Source organism: Antechinus flavipes, chromosome 2 (assembly GCF_016432865.1).
Source record: "Antechinus flavipes isolate AdamAnt ecotype Samford, QLD, Australia chromosome 2, AdamAnt_v2, whole genome shotgun sequence".
Lineage (NCBI taxonomy): Eukaryota > Metazoa > Chordata > Mammalia > Dasyuromorphia > Dasyuridae > Antechinus > Antechinus flavipes.
The window spans coordinates 373667672-373683852 of NC_067399.1; the positions used below are offsets into that span (position 1 = coordinate 373667672).

Here is a 16181-nt window from a genome sequence, read left to right on the forward strand (position 1 = left end):
AAATCTATCTAAAATTCTTATTTGGGTGGGGAGGGGAGAGAATTCTGGGAACATCAGATTTTAGCAGATGGGTACTATGAAGTAGAAGAGGTGGGTGGAATTAAGGATGGTGCTTTATTAAAGAAAGGGGCAAGAAACTTACCCTTCTTACATTACATAATTCTCTCTTCCCAGGACTAAGAAAGTTAGGCTGATATCATTAAATCTACAGTTTGGCTATGGCGCAATTATAAGACTATAATAAGGGACTTCTCGTCAACTACAGCACTATTTCCACAGACAGTAAATGACTAAGAAATGACCCTTGGGGACACAACTTGTTCCTCAGTTGGGGACAGTCTATCTCCCAGGATGGGTTATGTCAATAAACATTTACCTTTGGAATCTGCACAGAAAAGAATATAGAGCACTATTATTTACCTTGCATATTCTTGACACAGGAATACTGCTGAAGGTCCTCAGCATGTTGGCTTTTACACCAGGAGGAGGCTCAAATACAAAGATGCGTCCAGCACGAAGCAAGTTTACAGGCACCTGAGGAAGAATGTGGCCCTTGTATCAACTCTCATGTTTCTTCATGTATAAATCCAATGCCCAGACCCCAAAAGCCCCAAACCAGAGTGTTTGTATGAAAGCCTGTACTAAACCAGCATTTAAGAAGAGTATACTAAGGCAGCATTTTCAGTCTTTACCTTAGGATTAATCTCCATTGTGAGGAAGAGTCTAAAACAAGCATGGGGCTGCAGAGAATGAAGCTTCTTTTCCAGCTGCATCAGCCATCCTGGGGCCAGATGGACATTTTTCAGCATCACCCACCTAGAGAAAACAAGTGGAGGCACTCCATCATATTTTACACCATGACCCGCAGTGTTTGAACACTGAGATTTTCAATTGGGGAAAAAAAATTAATCACCTACCTGCCAGACTTGACTGCTGTGTTTATTGCTTTATCGGCTTGATTAAAACCTTCAGCAGAGCCTACAAATAGAAAGAAATGGAAAGTTGCATTCAGTTTTTAGGCCCCAATATGTAGTGCTATGACTTCTTGAAAGATAGCCAAGAATTCTCACCAATTGCAATGGATGTAATCTGGGTGTTCTGTTCAGCTGCAAGATCTTCCACATGTCCACTGGCATCATAACCAGGCACAGAACACATCAGGACAGGGGTATTTGGCTTTACCTATAAAAAAAAGAAATATTCAATATGATAAAAATATGGATAAAAACAGAAACTACACCTATCTTTCTTTATATCCTTAAACATATGGGGATGGGAGAAGAAAGGGCATATGGTGAACAAGAATATATGGTAATTCTTTCTTCACTGGAAATTAAAATGCTATCAGAATAAGCCCAGAGAGATTTCACAAAAGTCCTATGGGAATAGTTTACTCAGAATACACAAGAGACCAAATACACTGATGAAGCCAAAGAAGCACTGAATTGGGACTCAGGGAACTTCAGCATGTCATTTAGCTTGACCTTGCTTAGAGTCTTCAGAGACAGGGAGGAGCTCCTCCTCTATCTCCTGCCAATGTTCTGTTCTGACCTTTACTCAATGAGCTATTACTGAAATGTGCCTCCTGGCAACTTCTGCCAACCGGTCTCAGATCTGCCCCTGATCAAAGTCCTTTACATAGGTGACAACTTACTACAACCTGTGTTCCCACACGTGTTCTCTTTTCCCGACCTGAGCATCTCCACTTCCTTCAATGGCTCTCTCTTAGCTTAAGTTCCCTCACAATCCCAGTCACTCTATTCTGGATGCATGCTAGGTTTTCCATGTGCCCAGATGCCCAGAACTGAACATAAGGTAACATATGACGGGGATCCCTAACCATTTTATTTTTTGTTATTGTTCAGTCATGCCCAATTCTTTGTGACTCCATCTGGGATTTTCTTGGCAAAAATACTGGAGTGGTTTTTGCCATTTCCCTCTGCAGTTCATTTCCTAGATGAGGAAATTGAGGCAAACAGAGTTACACTGTTAGGAAATAGTCTGAAGTCACATTTGAATTCAGGAAGAGGAGGCTTCTGGACTCCAGGACCCCATTCGTTGTAAAAATCCTGATTTATTTCTCAATTGCATTGCTGTCCAAATGAGAGAAAACTACTGTCTGAGTAGGATAAAGTGTTACTTCCTAATGTTTCTCAAGTGCTTTGCATTTTTCAAAACCTGGTTTGTATTACCTCAGTGTCCACAATGTGTGTCAGATCTAATGGCTGTTCCATGATGGACATGAAGGATTCACCCAGATTTGTGGAAACAAACATATGGGCCATGGCTAGAAGACGATCAGGGCGGAAAGCCTGGATCAGCAGGAGGCGGTGAATGGCTTGGCCAATGGGGGCTGAAATGAAGAAAAGTCATTATGGGAATGCAAAGGCAACAATAACTCAATTTCATTCAATATATTAGGAATGTGACTTCCCACAGATTTCCCTTTTGTTTTTCATATTTGATGACCGAGACTCAGAATAGAAATTTGGATTTATTTTCTTCCATTGCTCTGATATTTTCAGAATTAGAATCTTAGAATTAGAAGAGACCCTAAGAAGTAACAGAGTGCAATCAGATATCAAGAATCCCAGATGCAACTTCTCACATAGGTTGCTGGCCAAGTTCTGGTTTGAGGCGGCCCAGCTTGTCTCTCCACCTCTACAATTTTCAACAAGATCTTAGCTTGCCACTCAGAACAAATCCATTTCTCTTCTATATAAATCTTCCTCCTTGAAGATGTTACTCCCATACCAATATCCTTATCTACCTTTTCTCCAAGAGAGCCCCGCTTTAGCTGAGGTTTTTGCACATGAACATGAGGCCAAGCCCTTCACCTTTCAACTAGGCTGTCCTTTTCTAGATTCCCGCCAGTATATTAATTAAAATGTAATACCCAGGGTTTTTTTTTTTTTTTAAACAAAACAATCTAGTGTATTTTTGACTCAAGGGAGCAAAGTAACATTCTCTCCTCTCTCATTTTGAATTCTGTTCCTATCTTAGGGTAGTCGAAGGTGGTTTTAGTTTTCTGGGTTTCATATCACATACCTAACTCAAAGCCTCCCGATCTTTTTCGTGGGCCCACATCCCACTCATTTTAAAGCTTATCTTCTTAAAAGCAAGTTTAAGACTTTGTCCCTATTATATTTCATCTTAATCTGAAAAGTATGCTTTTATCCAAGTTAGTGGATTTTTATTATTTACAATTTGTATCAAGGATAGGTCTCTGGAATAGTCTGCTAGAGATTCTCCTCCAAAATGATGTGAACCATTAACAACTACTCTGAGTACAGCCATGAATCTTTTCTCATTTGGAATATCAAATAACAGCATTATCATTGAACCTCCATTTTCCCCACTAGGCCATCAGATTGTTGATTGTCTTTTTGAAAGAAAAGATTGAAAAATGACTTCTGAAAAATCTACTTTAACTTTTATAACAATAGCCTTCCTATATCCTATCTACCTATCTAGTGACAACTGTCACAAAAAGGAAATGAGTTAATCTGACATGATTTGTTCTTAATGAGACCCAGCTGGCTCTGAGATCAGAATTTCTGTTCTTGAAGTTATCATTTATAATATAGTCTCTATTTTCATCAGTAAAAGAAATAAAGTTCAAGTGATAAATGACAGAAAATGATAGTGAAAGGGCTATGAGAAATAAGCACATTAATGATGGAACTCAATGAGTAACATTTTGGCCAACAATTTGGAAGTGCTTGAATCCCTTTGATGAAGGGATATTGCTACTAGGTCAATATTCCAAAGAGATCAAAGAATAGGAAAAGGACTTATGATATATGCAAATATTGATAGCAATTCTTTTTGTGGAGGAAGAAACTTTTGGAAGGTGACTGTCAAACTGGAGAATGGATGAAAAATTTATGGCATATTATGCTGTAAGAAATAATGAAGGACAGTTTCAGAGACAATTGGGAAAATCTGTACTAATTGATTCAGAATGAAGAAAGCAGCAGTAGAACAATTTACATGACGACTAAATTATAAAAATAAACAACTTAAAAGACCCAAGAAATCTGAAAAAAAGCAATGATTAACCACTATTCTAAAGGATCTAGGATGAAGAAGCTATTATCTGACAGATGGACAAATATTTTGTGGATAATGGCCAATGTGAGATTTTTCTTGACTTGATTTGCTCTTCCTTCCAAACTACCTTATGTTTAAATTTATATTTACGGCATATGCATACACACTTATTTCCCCATCAGAATATAAGTGCCCTGAGAGCAGAGAGAATTTCATTCTTTATACTTATATTTTCAGTGCCTTGTATATAAAAGATGCTTTGAAAATGCTTGTTGATTGACAGATATATATTGGGAAGTCTCTATTGTCTTCTAGACATAAGTTTTGGGACTTCCTACTATTACTATTAGGATAACAAAGAGTTAACATCATTAGGGAACCAACTTGGATGCTAATCTCTTCTGGACTTTACTCAATGAGCTGAGAGTAGCTGTCAATCTACTATTCTTAGAGGACGAGTAGCAGCTTCTTCTTGAGATGGTCCAATTCCCTCCCTTTGTCAAGAAGAAATTAAGATCTACTATCTCTAAGCATTCACTGATCTTTTCCTCTCTCTTGTGTGTCATACAAGGTCAGGATTTCTCACTGCTTCCCTGAATCCTTTCTTAAACCTCATCTGTTTTCAGTGAATCCTTCCCACTGATCTTTTAAGGATATTCCCATCTCCCCAATATTATGAGAAGTGCCTCTTTGCTTTCTTTAGAAGGAAAATAAGCCTATACTTTGAAATCAGATGATAGTTACCAAGCCCTGGAAGAAAAAAATCCTAAAAAACATTTTATGCATGCTGAAATGTAAACATAGACATCCCCTGCTTTTTTTAAGTATCCTGAAAGCTTTGTCTTACTTGCTAGTAGCTCTTGGGGTCAACAGTTGCTACAACAAAATTCCATGGAGTTGATAATCTCTTTATCCTAAAAGCACATTAATAGCATAGGTATAATCTCTTAAACTTAAAATTTCCACACTGCTGATTCTTTGATAGTTTATTTGCTTCTTGCTCCTGCCTGGGAAATCATTAGGTAACTTCAATTTCTTGAGCGATCTCTTCAAGAAACAAGATTAAGCTTGATTGGAAAATCAAAACAACTGTAGTCTAGGGATCAGTTCTCAATAAATTATGATTATAAGAGAAAAACTTGAGTTTAAACTCACTGGCAGGTTTTTCTTCACTCCAGAGGTATGGCACAGTCTGCTCTGGGGAGCTGCTGTCTAACCAAATGCAGAATTGCTGTAACAGAAATATTTAACACATTACCATTATGCAAAGAAAACACATTAAAAAGTATTAAGATATTTTTTGACGGTTATATGTTGAAAGCCCAAGTCAAGATTCCACAACTATAATTTATGCTGTTTTATAGGCTCAATTCCTCATATTCAGTTTTCTGGGACAAGATCTGTCTTCTTCATAATTAACTATTAATTAAAACACTTACCTCATCAGCTTGAACTTTTGCAACTATATCTTTAAATGCAGGAAGGCAGCTCAGTCTCATCATTGCTTCTGTCTGTTCTACAGTCAATCCATTTATTTTGGGAACAACACCAGTGCTAAGTACGATTTCTTTCCCTCTCAAGAAGTGCTGGAATTCAGCATCATAGGTAGGCTCCCTGAATGTGAAACAACTCAGTTTTCTTATTTGCATATTCACTATTACTAAAATTAATAGAACCAAAATAATGCTTGGTCATGGAATAAATACAAATTACAGCAGAAATCCAACAAATTAACATAAGAAAAACACAGTTATTTTCCTTTTTTTCTACTCCTATAATAAATTGCAAAAGATTACACATTGTTTGCTTCACAAAGGCCTGGAAATTCCAGCCATATTTTCTACTCAGTATCAAGAATAGGGATTAAATATAGAGCAAGCATTCAGTAAGTATTTGTTTAGTAAATGAAAACGTATCTAGTTCTTTGCCCATTGGTGAATCTGAACAAGGAAAAAAAATTTACCCAACAGTGCCCTTCAGTTTAATTCTTGCTAAAAGCATTGCAAAGGTGATATGATCTTGATGTAGCATGCCTCTGGCCACTCTGTTAAAAGCCACCTGTTAACAGAAGAGATAGATGTTGATGTACTCAAAGAAAAACCAATGAATCAATTATTTCCCCTGGAGTAAACAAATTTCACAAGCAACAGCAAGCTTTTTTTTTTTTTTTTGCATGAAAAATATATAATCTGGTTCTTACCTGGAAGAGATCTTTGGTAATGATTGAGAGACGCTGAGTATGATCAGTAATGCTCTTTAAGTTTGGATTCTCATATAAAACATTGTGATAAATATCCAGGAAAAACTGAAGGGAATACTGATATAAGAAGTGTATCTGAAAAGAAATAATTTAGCCAGTTAGACATATTTTTTTGTAAAGCAAATAACTAGAAAATTTTTAAAAATCCATCAATTTTTAAGTAGAATTTTTCTCAAGTGATTGTTTCTTTTCTCTACTTTCCAAATAACAGTGAAAACACAGTAGAAACAAAAACTCTTCTTGACACTGGAGCTGGTTACCAGCAAACTAGTCCAAGAAGATAAAAACTCTTGATGACCTTACAATTGGTCTATAACTACAGGTCTTATAGGTCTCAAAAATTTTACTGTAGTATTTATACCAAATACCAAAATGAGCTTAAAATAGACATAACAAATATTCAAACATCACAATGTTCTTAAAAATTAGAAGAGAATCTCTTGTAGACATTTAGTTAAGGGAAATGCTTGCAAACAAGGAATAGAGACATTCACAAAAAATAAATCATTTCGATTACATAAAATTGGAAGGCTTTTTGAACTATTTTTTAAAAGAATCTACTATTCAAGATATGAAGGTGTATAAAGGCAGAACCATTTTATAATAGATAAGTGGTCAAAGAATATAAATAACCAGTTTTCTTTTTCTTTTCTTGGTGAGGCAATTAGGATTAAGTAATTTACCCAGGGTCATACAGCTAAGAAGTGTTAAGTGTCTGAAGCTGTATGTGAACTCAGGTCCTCCCATCTCCAGGCCTAATGCTCTATCCATTGTACCACCTAGCTGCCCCAAGTAACTAGCTTTCAAAACAACTACAAAATATTATTCCACATGAAAGATTATGCCAAATCACTAAGATTAATGGAAATACAAAGCAACCTTAAAATAATCAAGCAATATTTGATGAATGATAAAAAGACAAGCATGGTAGATCTATGAATAGGCCCAACATTATGTTAATGAAGTAAACACAATGTCCACATAATCATCTATGTGCCAAGTACTGTACTAAGCAATGGGAAAAAAAGAGACAAAAGACAGTCAGATAGTCCTTGTTCTCGCAGAACTTACACAAAAATATACAAAGCACATTATATACACGGAAAACAGGAAATAATTAAACAAATGCAAGTCCTGAAATTAGGAGTTGGGAAAGGCTTTCTGTGTCTTTGTGTGTAAAGGTGGGATTTTAATTGTAACTTAAATGAAGCCAGGGAGTCAGTAGTTGGAATGGAAGCTGGAGAAAACATTCCAGGCACAGGGAAAACCAGGAGGCCAATGCCACTAAATCCAAATATCACTACTAGGTATTTACCCTAAGTAAGTCAAAGAAGGATACTGTGTGTGTGTGTGTGTGTGTGTGCGCGCGCGCGCGCGCACGCGCTTCACAAAATTCCTCATTTCCTTCAAGACACGGCTCATGTAGCAAACCTCCTTTCTTTCCTAAGCCCCCAAACTAGTTTTCCTTTCTTGGCGACCTCATACAAATTTACCTTATTTCTCTTCTATTCCTACTGTAGATCCTTATACATAACTGTAAATATCATCTCCCCAAGAGTAAGAATTATTTTATTTGCTTGTTTCTGTAACTCTAGCTCCAAGCACACATCGGGAGCTTAAAAATGTTTGATTATTAATTGATGAATTACTTGGCACATGAGGCATAAAGCCAGTCAAACCAAGTTTGGAAAAGCAACAAACTTTAAGATTTGAGCTCCAAAGCAATGGTTTAAATTACATAAATTCTGAAAAGGTTAAAAACAAAAATTTTAGAACTAAGGGAAAGTCTCAGTATCTTTTACCTGTTTCAATGACTCCATGGTAAAATAAATACTGCTACAGGCAGTAGAAAGTGGTAGATACTGCTGGGAAACAGTTTCAACTTCTTGCATAACTATGTCAGTTTCTTCTACTTTTCGAGTGACCTCTGCCGCTTCCTTCTTCAGATTCTCCAAGGTAGTAATGATGGTATCATCATCCAAAATACGTCCCTTAACCTCATTAAGAGCTTGCAGCAGAGACTTTTCTAACTGACGTAGACGCAACTGGAATTCACCTTTAAAACAAACAAATAAAAAACAACTTTAGCTACAGTAATGAAATTCAGTCAATCTCTCACCAGACATTTATACAAGAAAGTCAGGGAAGGCTTCATAAAGACACTATCTGATGAAAATCAAGTTCAAGATTTTATACTCTGAGAATCAATGTAAGCCAACGAAAGGTTCTTGTTTTTTAAACAGAGGATTAAATACAACCAAAGACTTGAGCAATGCTATTAAAGATTAGAGAAGCGGTTATTCATAAGTAAGAAAATGATAACAATAGTTTTAAATAAGAAAAAAAGAAGACCTGAATTAGCATGGCATATTAGTGGGAGACTAACAAATGATTGGTTGGGGTGAGGGGGTGGGGAGCTGGTAAGAAGAATCATAGCTGATGTTACAAGTGTTACCATCAACAGAAATACAGATGTTAGGAAAAGGAATAGCTGTTCAGTTCTAGACATGATGAAGTTTTGAGGTGTTAAGTTGCAATACCTTTTCAGTACACATTATCAGTATTTTTTTGGCCTAGGATAACAGGGATAAGGAGAAGCTTAAGAATCAATGACAGAATTAAGGAAGCATGTAAAGAAAATAAAGGAGCCCAAATGGACTTGAAGATTAAAATGACCTGAAATGATATGGGACAAAAGGAAATGTAAAAATAACATCCTTCTATTTTAGTTGTCAACTTTATAATAGACAAAGAGAAAGGTCAAAGGGAACTGGTGGCCACTGACAAAAGAATAATGATGTGCACAATTTCTAGTACTAAATTTCACTGGATAACACCTACTGCTAAAAGGAAAGTAAGCTTATTATGTCATATCTGCATTTACTCTCAGTCTACAATAACTGCATAGTAAAGAACATTGTAGCTATTTAAAAGGGAAAAACAAACCTTTCCTGAGGTCTACTCCTTTTCTGAGAGCAAATAAGGATTAACAGAAGCATCCATTATTATTCTCGCCTGTTCTAGGTGAACTAGCTGCTGCTTTGGAAGCATCAGTAAGTTACTACAGACCAAAACAGAAGGTAAACAATCCCTGGTATAGGATTACAACCTTACTAAAAGGCTAGGTGACTCATTCTCCAGAAGCTGTAATTATGTCTCCATGAGTGTACTCAACTAGGGAATTCTTAAGAGTGGATTAAGTGTTAATATCCAGGTTATAGCTCACTGTGAGTCAAGCCCTGCAATGGGGAGAAGCAGCTACATATCCTGGCTCTCATTCCTTGGGAGTTTTGCAGAATGACATCTACCTTTTCTTCTATCAAAGTTTAAGTTCCCTAGACATGTGTGACAAAACCGGAGATGCTGAACTTCCTCAACCTTCTAGTCTTATTGTGGTTCAGTTGCTTCTGTCATACCTGACACTCTTCATGACCCAGTTTGAGGTTTTCTTAGCAAAGGTACTGTAGTGATTTCCCATTTCCTTCTCCAGCTCATTTTACAGAAGAGGAAGTGAGGCAAACAGGGTAAAATGACTTATCAGGGTCACACTGCTAGCAAATATGCGAGGTCAGATTTGAGCTCAAGAAGATGAATCTTCTTGACTCCAGGGCAACACTCTACTTACTGTATCATCTAGCTGGCCTTCCTCAACCTTCTAACTTTCACCAAATAAACTTCTATACATTTTTCTCAGACTTCATTTTAGCTTATTGTTAGATTTGGAAACATACCTTGAAGTTTAAGGAGATCAGAACGCTTTTCATCCACATCAGGTCTCTCAGCTTTAAGAACCTCATTCAGACACTGACTCTGTAAACTGCTTCGAGTTACTGTAAAGTTCACAAATGTCACACGGGAACAGAGATCTGGTGGGAATTCAACCTATAAAAAGAGATAATGGAATACATTCTGCCTTGTATTCAATGCCAATACCCTAAAACTTGATAGATTTTTATTCATGGTTTGTCTCCTTCCTTACTGTTGGGTCTCTGGTAGACAGGAAGATGACAAATGATGGAGACAAGTCTATATCCTGATCGCCAAGGGTGATCAGTACTCTTCCACCGGTCCTGCGGACTTCACGGTTCAGCACTGGATTCAAAACTGGGTCATAGCTCTCCACATCCTAAATATGAATTTAAATTTAAATACCAAATAAAACACCTTTCACAATTAGCATCAATTAAATGGTGACTTTAAGAACAAATAGATGCTTTCAATAGTTAGGATAAACATTTACAATCACATAGCAGCTGAGAGCTTTTCAGATAGGTTTTTCAACTGAATCTATAATGAGATTTATTTTTGCACTATTTTTCATAAAGTTATAATTTCTAAGTTTTATCTTCTCTAAAGTGATTCACTATTTCTAAGTGAAGCTTCAGAGTTCTCAAATTATAAAAATTCCTTTTTTCATATTAGTTCACAATTTCTAAAAAATCATATATGGACCTAAAGCAGAGGTTATTAATCTAGGATTCATGAACTTAAAAATTATTTTTGGTATTTTAACCTTGATTTTGAAGAATTCCTTGATTTTACTGGATTTCCAAAGAGTTCATACATGCAAAAAGCCTGGTATGAATACACTTGAGAGAACAAAAAATTTTGTGGAATTTAACTACACACCTGGACAAGAAGGGGGTTACCAAATCTCAGTGCACTTTCTAAATTCTTTCTGAAGGCATCATCCAAAAAGCTTGTTCGAGTAATTTTCCGATCTTTATACTCATTCATAATAAATTCTGTGGCTTGTCCAGAAGGATCAATGATTAATGGATATCTACAATCACATAATAAAGTGTCAGCTTAACAAAAACAACAACAAAACCCATTCTAAGTTGGGAAAAAAGTATCACAAACTAATGCTAAGTTTTTGATGAACTCTGTGAACATACATATTACCATCATTTAGACAAAAGAAAAAAAAAGTTTCACAATAGCGTACTCCTATAGCTTCTGTTATAAACAATGTCAGGTTTGCAAAGATCAAATAGTCAAATATCAGAAATATTTATTAAGAAAATGGATCTCTGATCTTATCAATAAAGAATTCTCTCCAATGATGCAGATTGGGATCCATCCATTCCTCTCCATTCCCGATGTTCTCCCTAAAGTCACTATACCACCATTTGTGCCAAAAGCCCTCCTCTCTCCCAATATATCACACACCAGGGCAGCACCTGAGGAGTCTGACCATCCATCTGTTTGTTATTAGACCATAATGATCAGTTGTTATGAATGGGAAACACTTTGTTATAAAAGAATTCATAAGATAGTACTTTGTTCTGTCTAGCAAGTGAAATGTCCTTTCATAATCAACAAAAAATAAGTACTATGGTATCTTTTATGTTCTATATGTGCAGACCTGTGGTAAATATCACTTGTGAAAAGGTTATCATTCTCTATTAATACCCTCATTGGGAGAAAGAACACTGGGAAACTGTTTGTATTTTTGTTTTTCTTCCTAGGTTATTTTTACCTTCTGAATCCAATTCTTCTTGTGCAACAAGAGAACTGTTCAGTTCTGCACACATATTTTGTATCTAGAAAATACTGTCACATATTTAACATGTATAGGACTGCTTGCCATCTGGGGGAGGGGATGAAGGGAAGGAGGGGGAAAGTCGGAATAGAAGTTGAGTGCAAGGGATAATATTGTAAAAAATTACCCAGGCATGGGTTCTGTCAATAAAAAGTTATAATCATTATTAATATATATATATACATATATATATATAAATAAAATTTAAAAAATTAAAAAAAAAAAAGGAATCTCTCTTCCAATTGGACTTGTATAGGATAAGGTAGAATACAGTATGCCTATAAAATATTACATTGAGCTCATTTGTTATTGATAATCAGAGGATTATTGAGCAGAGCCACGTCTATTTTTGCATCTATTAAGGGATATTATATGATCATAACAAATGCACTAAGGTCACTTTATTGGATAGAGAGAGCTTTTAAGGTAGTTTTACTCTGTGGAAGGAAAAACTTTTTAACAAATAAAAAAGTCAACAGAAAAAAAAATCCTCATTGGAGATGGGTTTTTCTCCTTTCAAATTTATCCCCTAAACTGTTGCCAAAGTCCTGACTTTCCAAAATACAGATTTATACAATTATACAATTGATATTATACATACATTACACACACACACACACACACACACACACAAACTGAAGTTAAATTTAAAATAAATCTAATACCAGATATAAATTAATTTGAAATATTATAATAAGAAATTTTATTAAGAAGGCATCTCTTCACAAAACTGTGCTGCCTGAGAACATTACAATTCTACATTTTAGTCCTCAGTGCAACAAGACTTATTTCTTCTTAATTAATCCTTCATTTCACTACCAAAACATCTCTTGTCTTCCCAAGATAACTCCCACATCTTTCCTCACAAGGTTCTTTACCTTGTCATGGTTTAAGTACTATCTACTTTACTGAGAAAGCTAAAGACATTTGCTATGGGGTTTCTCTTCTCCTCTTTTCTTCATCTCCAAGTCCCTTGATAACATCTCTTACTGTCTCCTTCTCTTCTACAGTCTTGGATGAGGCAGTCCTTTTTGCTAAGGGCCAGCCCTTCTGTAAGTTTCCTTGATGCCATTTCCTGCCGCATGTTCTCTCTCTTTTTTTTGCCGAGGACAATTAGGGTTAAGTGACTTGCCCAGAGTCACACAGTTAGGAAATGTTAAGTGTCTGAGGTCAGATTTGAACTCAAGTCCTCCTGACTTCAGGACTCGCGCTCTATCCATTGTGTCACCTAGATGCCCCCTCGCGTGTTCTTTTTACGGTAATTCCCATCCCCTTTCTCATCCTCAATTTTTTCCTATCTCTTGGTAACTTTCCCACTGCCTCTGCATATGTCCAAGTCTCTCTTATCTTTTGAAATCCACATCTTTCACATTCCTCCCCTTCTCTATTCAAACAGATACCACCTCTCACCCAGATTATTGCTACCTAAAAGTTCTCCTTGTCTTGTGTCTTTCCCCTTTCAAATTCATCTCCTAAACTGTTGCCAAAGTCCTGACTTTTCCATGAGGGCAGATCTGGCCATGTCACTTTCTTAGTCAATAAATGTCATCAGCTCCCTACTGCCTCTAGACCTTGAAAATCCTTTGCAACTAATCTCAAACTGCTTTTCCAATTTCATTACATGCTAATTCTCCTTCCCCAAGTTCCACCAAACTAGCATTACTACTCATACTTGGTACTTTACCTCCTGCCTACCTTTCCAAGCCCAAGATGCCTGAGATCCCTCCTTGCCTCTGTCTATTAGAATCCTTCACTTTCTTCAACTATCACATTCTACACAGTCATTCTTGATCTGCTCTCTAAATTACATCTTATTTACTTTACAAATACTCTGTATATATCACTTTGAAAAAGAGAGCTTAAAACACAAATTATATTTCAAAGCCTAATCACCTTCATTCATTGCTGCAGGTAAGTTCCATTTTTTCTCATCCCTATCTCACTAAAAAAGAAAAACACTGGTCACTTTGCTGGAGACTTTGCTCTAGAAGAAAGAATTCTGATTTTTATAACATTCCCCAATACTTCTCAGAGAAGAGAGGGGAGTTTGAAAATTCACTAATAGTGAGATTAAAAATGACCAAAACATAAACACTTTAATTGTTCTTTGAAGGAATTAGGTTTGAGTTTCCTTTAAACATACCTATTAAACCGTTTAAGCATGATTGCATTTTCAGTGCACAGATCATCTGCAGGTAATGAACTTGCTTGCCAGCGAAGCCGTTCATCAGCATTTGAAAGATATTCTGTTCTTGCAATATCTGTACGGAACTGAAATAGTAAGTCTTCGTTATTTTTCCTTCATTTAAACTCTTTTGCACAAAATTCTACAGTTGTTTTTGCAAAAGCCAACCAAATATTCAGTTTGGTCTTACACTTTTAACACTAGAATATAAGCCTCCTCCCAGGATTTCTACCTGTATATTTGCTTGCTGTAAGTGATGGGACCAAGTAGTAAATAAGTTTTGACGCATCTGTTGGTCAAAATAGCCAGCATAAGCAATGAAGGCAGCAGACAACAGACAATCTCCTGCAATCGTTGACATTTGGTTTTTGAAGGTTTCACTTGTTTTCTCCCAGCGTTCACGCTCAGCAGATAAACTCTTAAGAAGAGCAGTACTTCGGTTTACCTAAAGTTAAAGCATACAATTTAATTAAAACCAAATGCTGCATTTATAGTTGAGTTATTTATCCAAAAACAGTTAGAAATACTCCAGGTATCTAATATTTCTACTCTCACAAAATGCATTAGCATTAATTAATGCTAGGCATTAAAAAAATCCTGTTGAATATATAGTCATATGAAAAAATGCTCTAAAACAATATTGACTAGAGAAATGCAAATCAAAACAACTTGGACGTATAATCTCACACCTTTCAGATTGGCTAAGATGACAGGAAAACGTAATGATGAATGTTGGAAGGGATGTGGGAAAACATGGGCACTAAATGCATTGCTGGAGTTGTGAACTGATCTAACTATTCTGGAGAACAATTTGGAATTATGCCCAAAGGGCTATAAAAGTGTGCACACCCTTTGAACCAGCAGTGTCATTACTGGCTCTGTATCCCAAGGAAATCATAAAGGAGGGAAAAGGACCCACATGGGCAAAAATGTTTTCAGTAGCTTTTTTTGTGGTAGCAAAGAAATAGAAAAGAAGTGCATGCCCATCAACTGGAGAATAGCTGAACAAGGTGTGGCAAAGGAAGGTAATGAAATATTATAAAAAATGATGAACAAGCTAATTACAGAAAAGTCTGAAAGATTTACATGAACTAATACTGAGTGAAACAAGCAGAAACCAGGATACACTGTACACAATAACAGCAAGAATGTGCGATGATCAACTATGAAAGACTTGATTTTTCTCAGTAGTTCAGTGATCCAAAGCAATCCCAATAGACTTTGGATAGAAAATGCCATTTGCATCCAGAAAAAGGAACTACGGAGATGGAATGTAGATCAACACATGCTATGTTCGTCACTTCTTTTTTCTGTTTTTTTTTTTTTTTTCCTCTCCCAAACCCTTTTGTTGATTTTTCTCCAGCATGATTCATAAAGCAATGTGTATCAAAAATAAACTAAAGGTGTCTGGAAAAAATGGAATGAGAATCAACGTAAGGGTTAGCAGTAATATGTTACCTTTGCTTCCACAGCAGCAAGATCTGCTTTAATTGCCTGGGCCTCAGAGATCAACACAGCATACTCCTCCTTGTACCGAGCAATGCTAGCTTCTAGATCCCGTATCATCTGTTCAACCTCATTAGCTTTCTGCTGGTTGTCTTTAGCATCATCTTCCAGTTTCTGCAACTCATTCCGCAAGGGCTCTACTCGCTTTAGCATGTCTGCATAGTTAAGCTGTTAAACAAACAAAAATTGATCAATATTTACAGATAGTTTAAGGAATCTCCAATTCACTAGATTTCACACATAAATACTTTCACATATGGTTTTTCCACATGGCACTAATTACCTGTGCAATTGCCCATTTAACCATAGGACCACAAGCCAAAGATGCTCTGTTTACAATTTCATAATTGTAACTTGGGTTTGACATATAATTCTTCTTCATCTTTTCCCTTATGGCATCACTGCAAAAGAATTATTCTCATTAGTATAAAAATAAAGAGAAGAGTAGGTCAAATCTCTTTGGGACTTAGTTCTTCAAAGTATAAAAAGTTCTACTTCAAAGTCTCTACAGTATTTCTATACATTACCCCAAATGACCACTGAAGACAAAACTAAAACCAATACCTTAGTTCTTCAATATTAAAGTTGACAATGCTGCTGATGAAATTATCTCTGAGAATAACTGGTCTGAT

General features: G+C 36.2%; 1 protein-coding gene across 1 annotated transcript in view; it reads right to left on the minus strand.

Moving 5' to 3' along the window:
* The window catches only part of DYNC1H1 (dynein cytoplasmic 1 heavy chain 1), a 96194-nt gene that overhangs the window by 10557 nt on the left and 69456 nt on the right, over positions 1 to 16181 (minus strand). The window contains 17 exon segments of the mRNA XM_051978352.1: positions 421 to 534; positions 693 to 816; positions 918 to 978; positions 1071 to 1182; positions 2193 to 2353; positions 5209 to 5284; positions 5493 to 5667; positions 6017 to 6111; positions 6254 to 6388; positions 8116 to 8369; positions 10045 to 10195; positions 10293 to 10439; positions 10943 to 11096; positions 14002 to 14129; positions 14276 to 14488; positions 15502 to 15717; positions 15833 to 15950. Coding sequence (XP_051834312.1) covers positions 421 to 534; positions 693 to 816; positions 918 to 978; positions 1071 to 1182; positions 2193 to 2353; positions 5209 to 5284; positions 5493 to 5667; positions 6017 to 6111; positions 6254 to 6388; positions 8116 to 8369; positions 10045 to 10195; positions 10293 to 10439; positions 10943 to 11096; positions 14002 to 14129; positions 14276 to 14488; positions 15502 to 15717; positions 15833 to 15950 — 2434 coding nt within the window.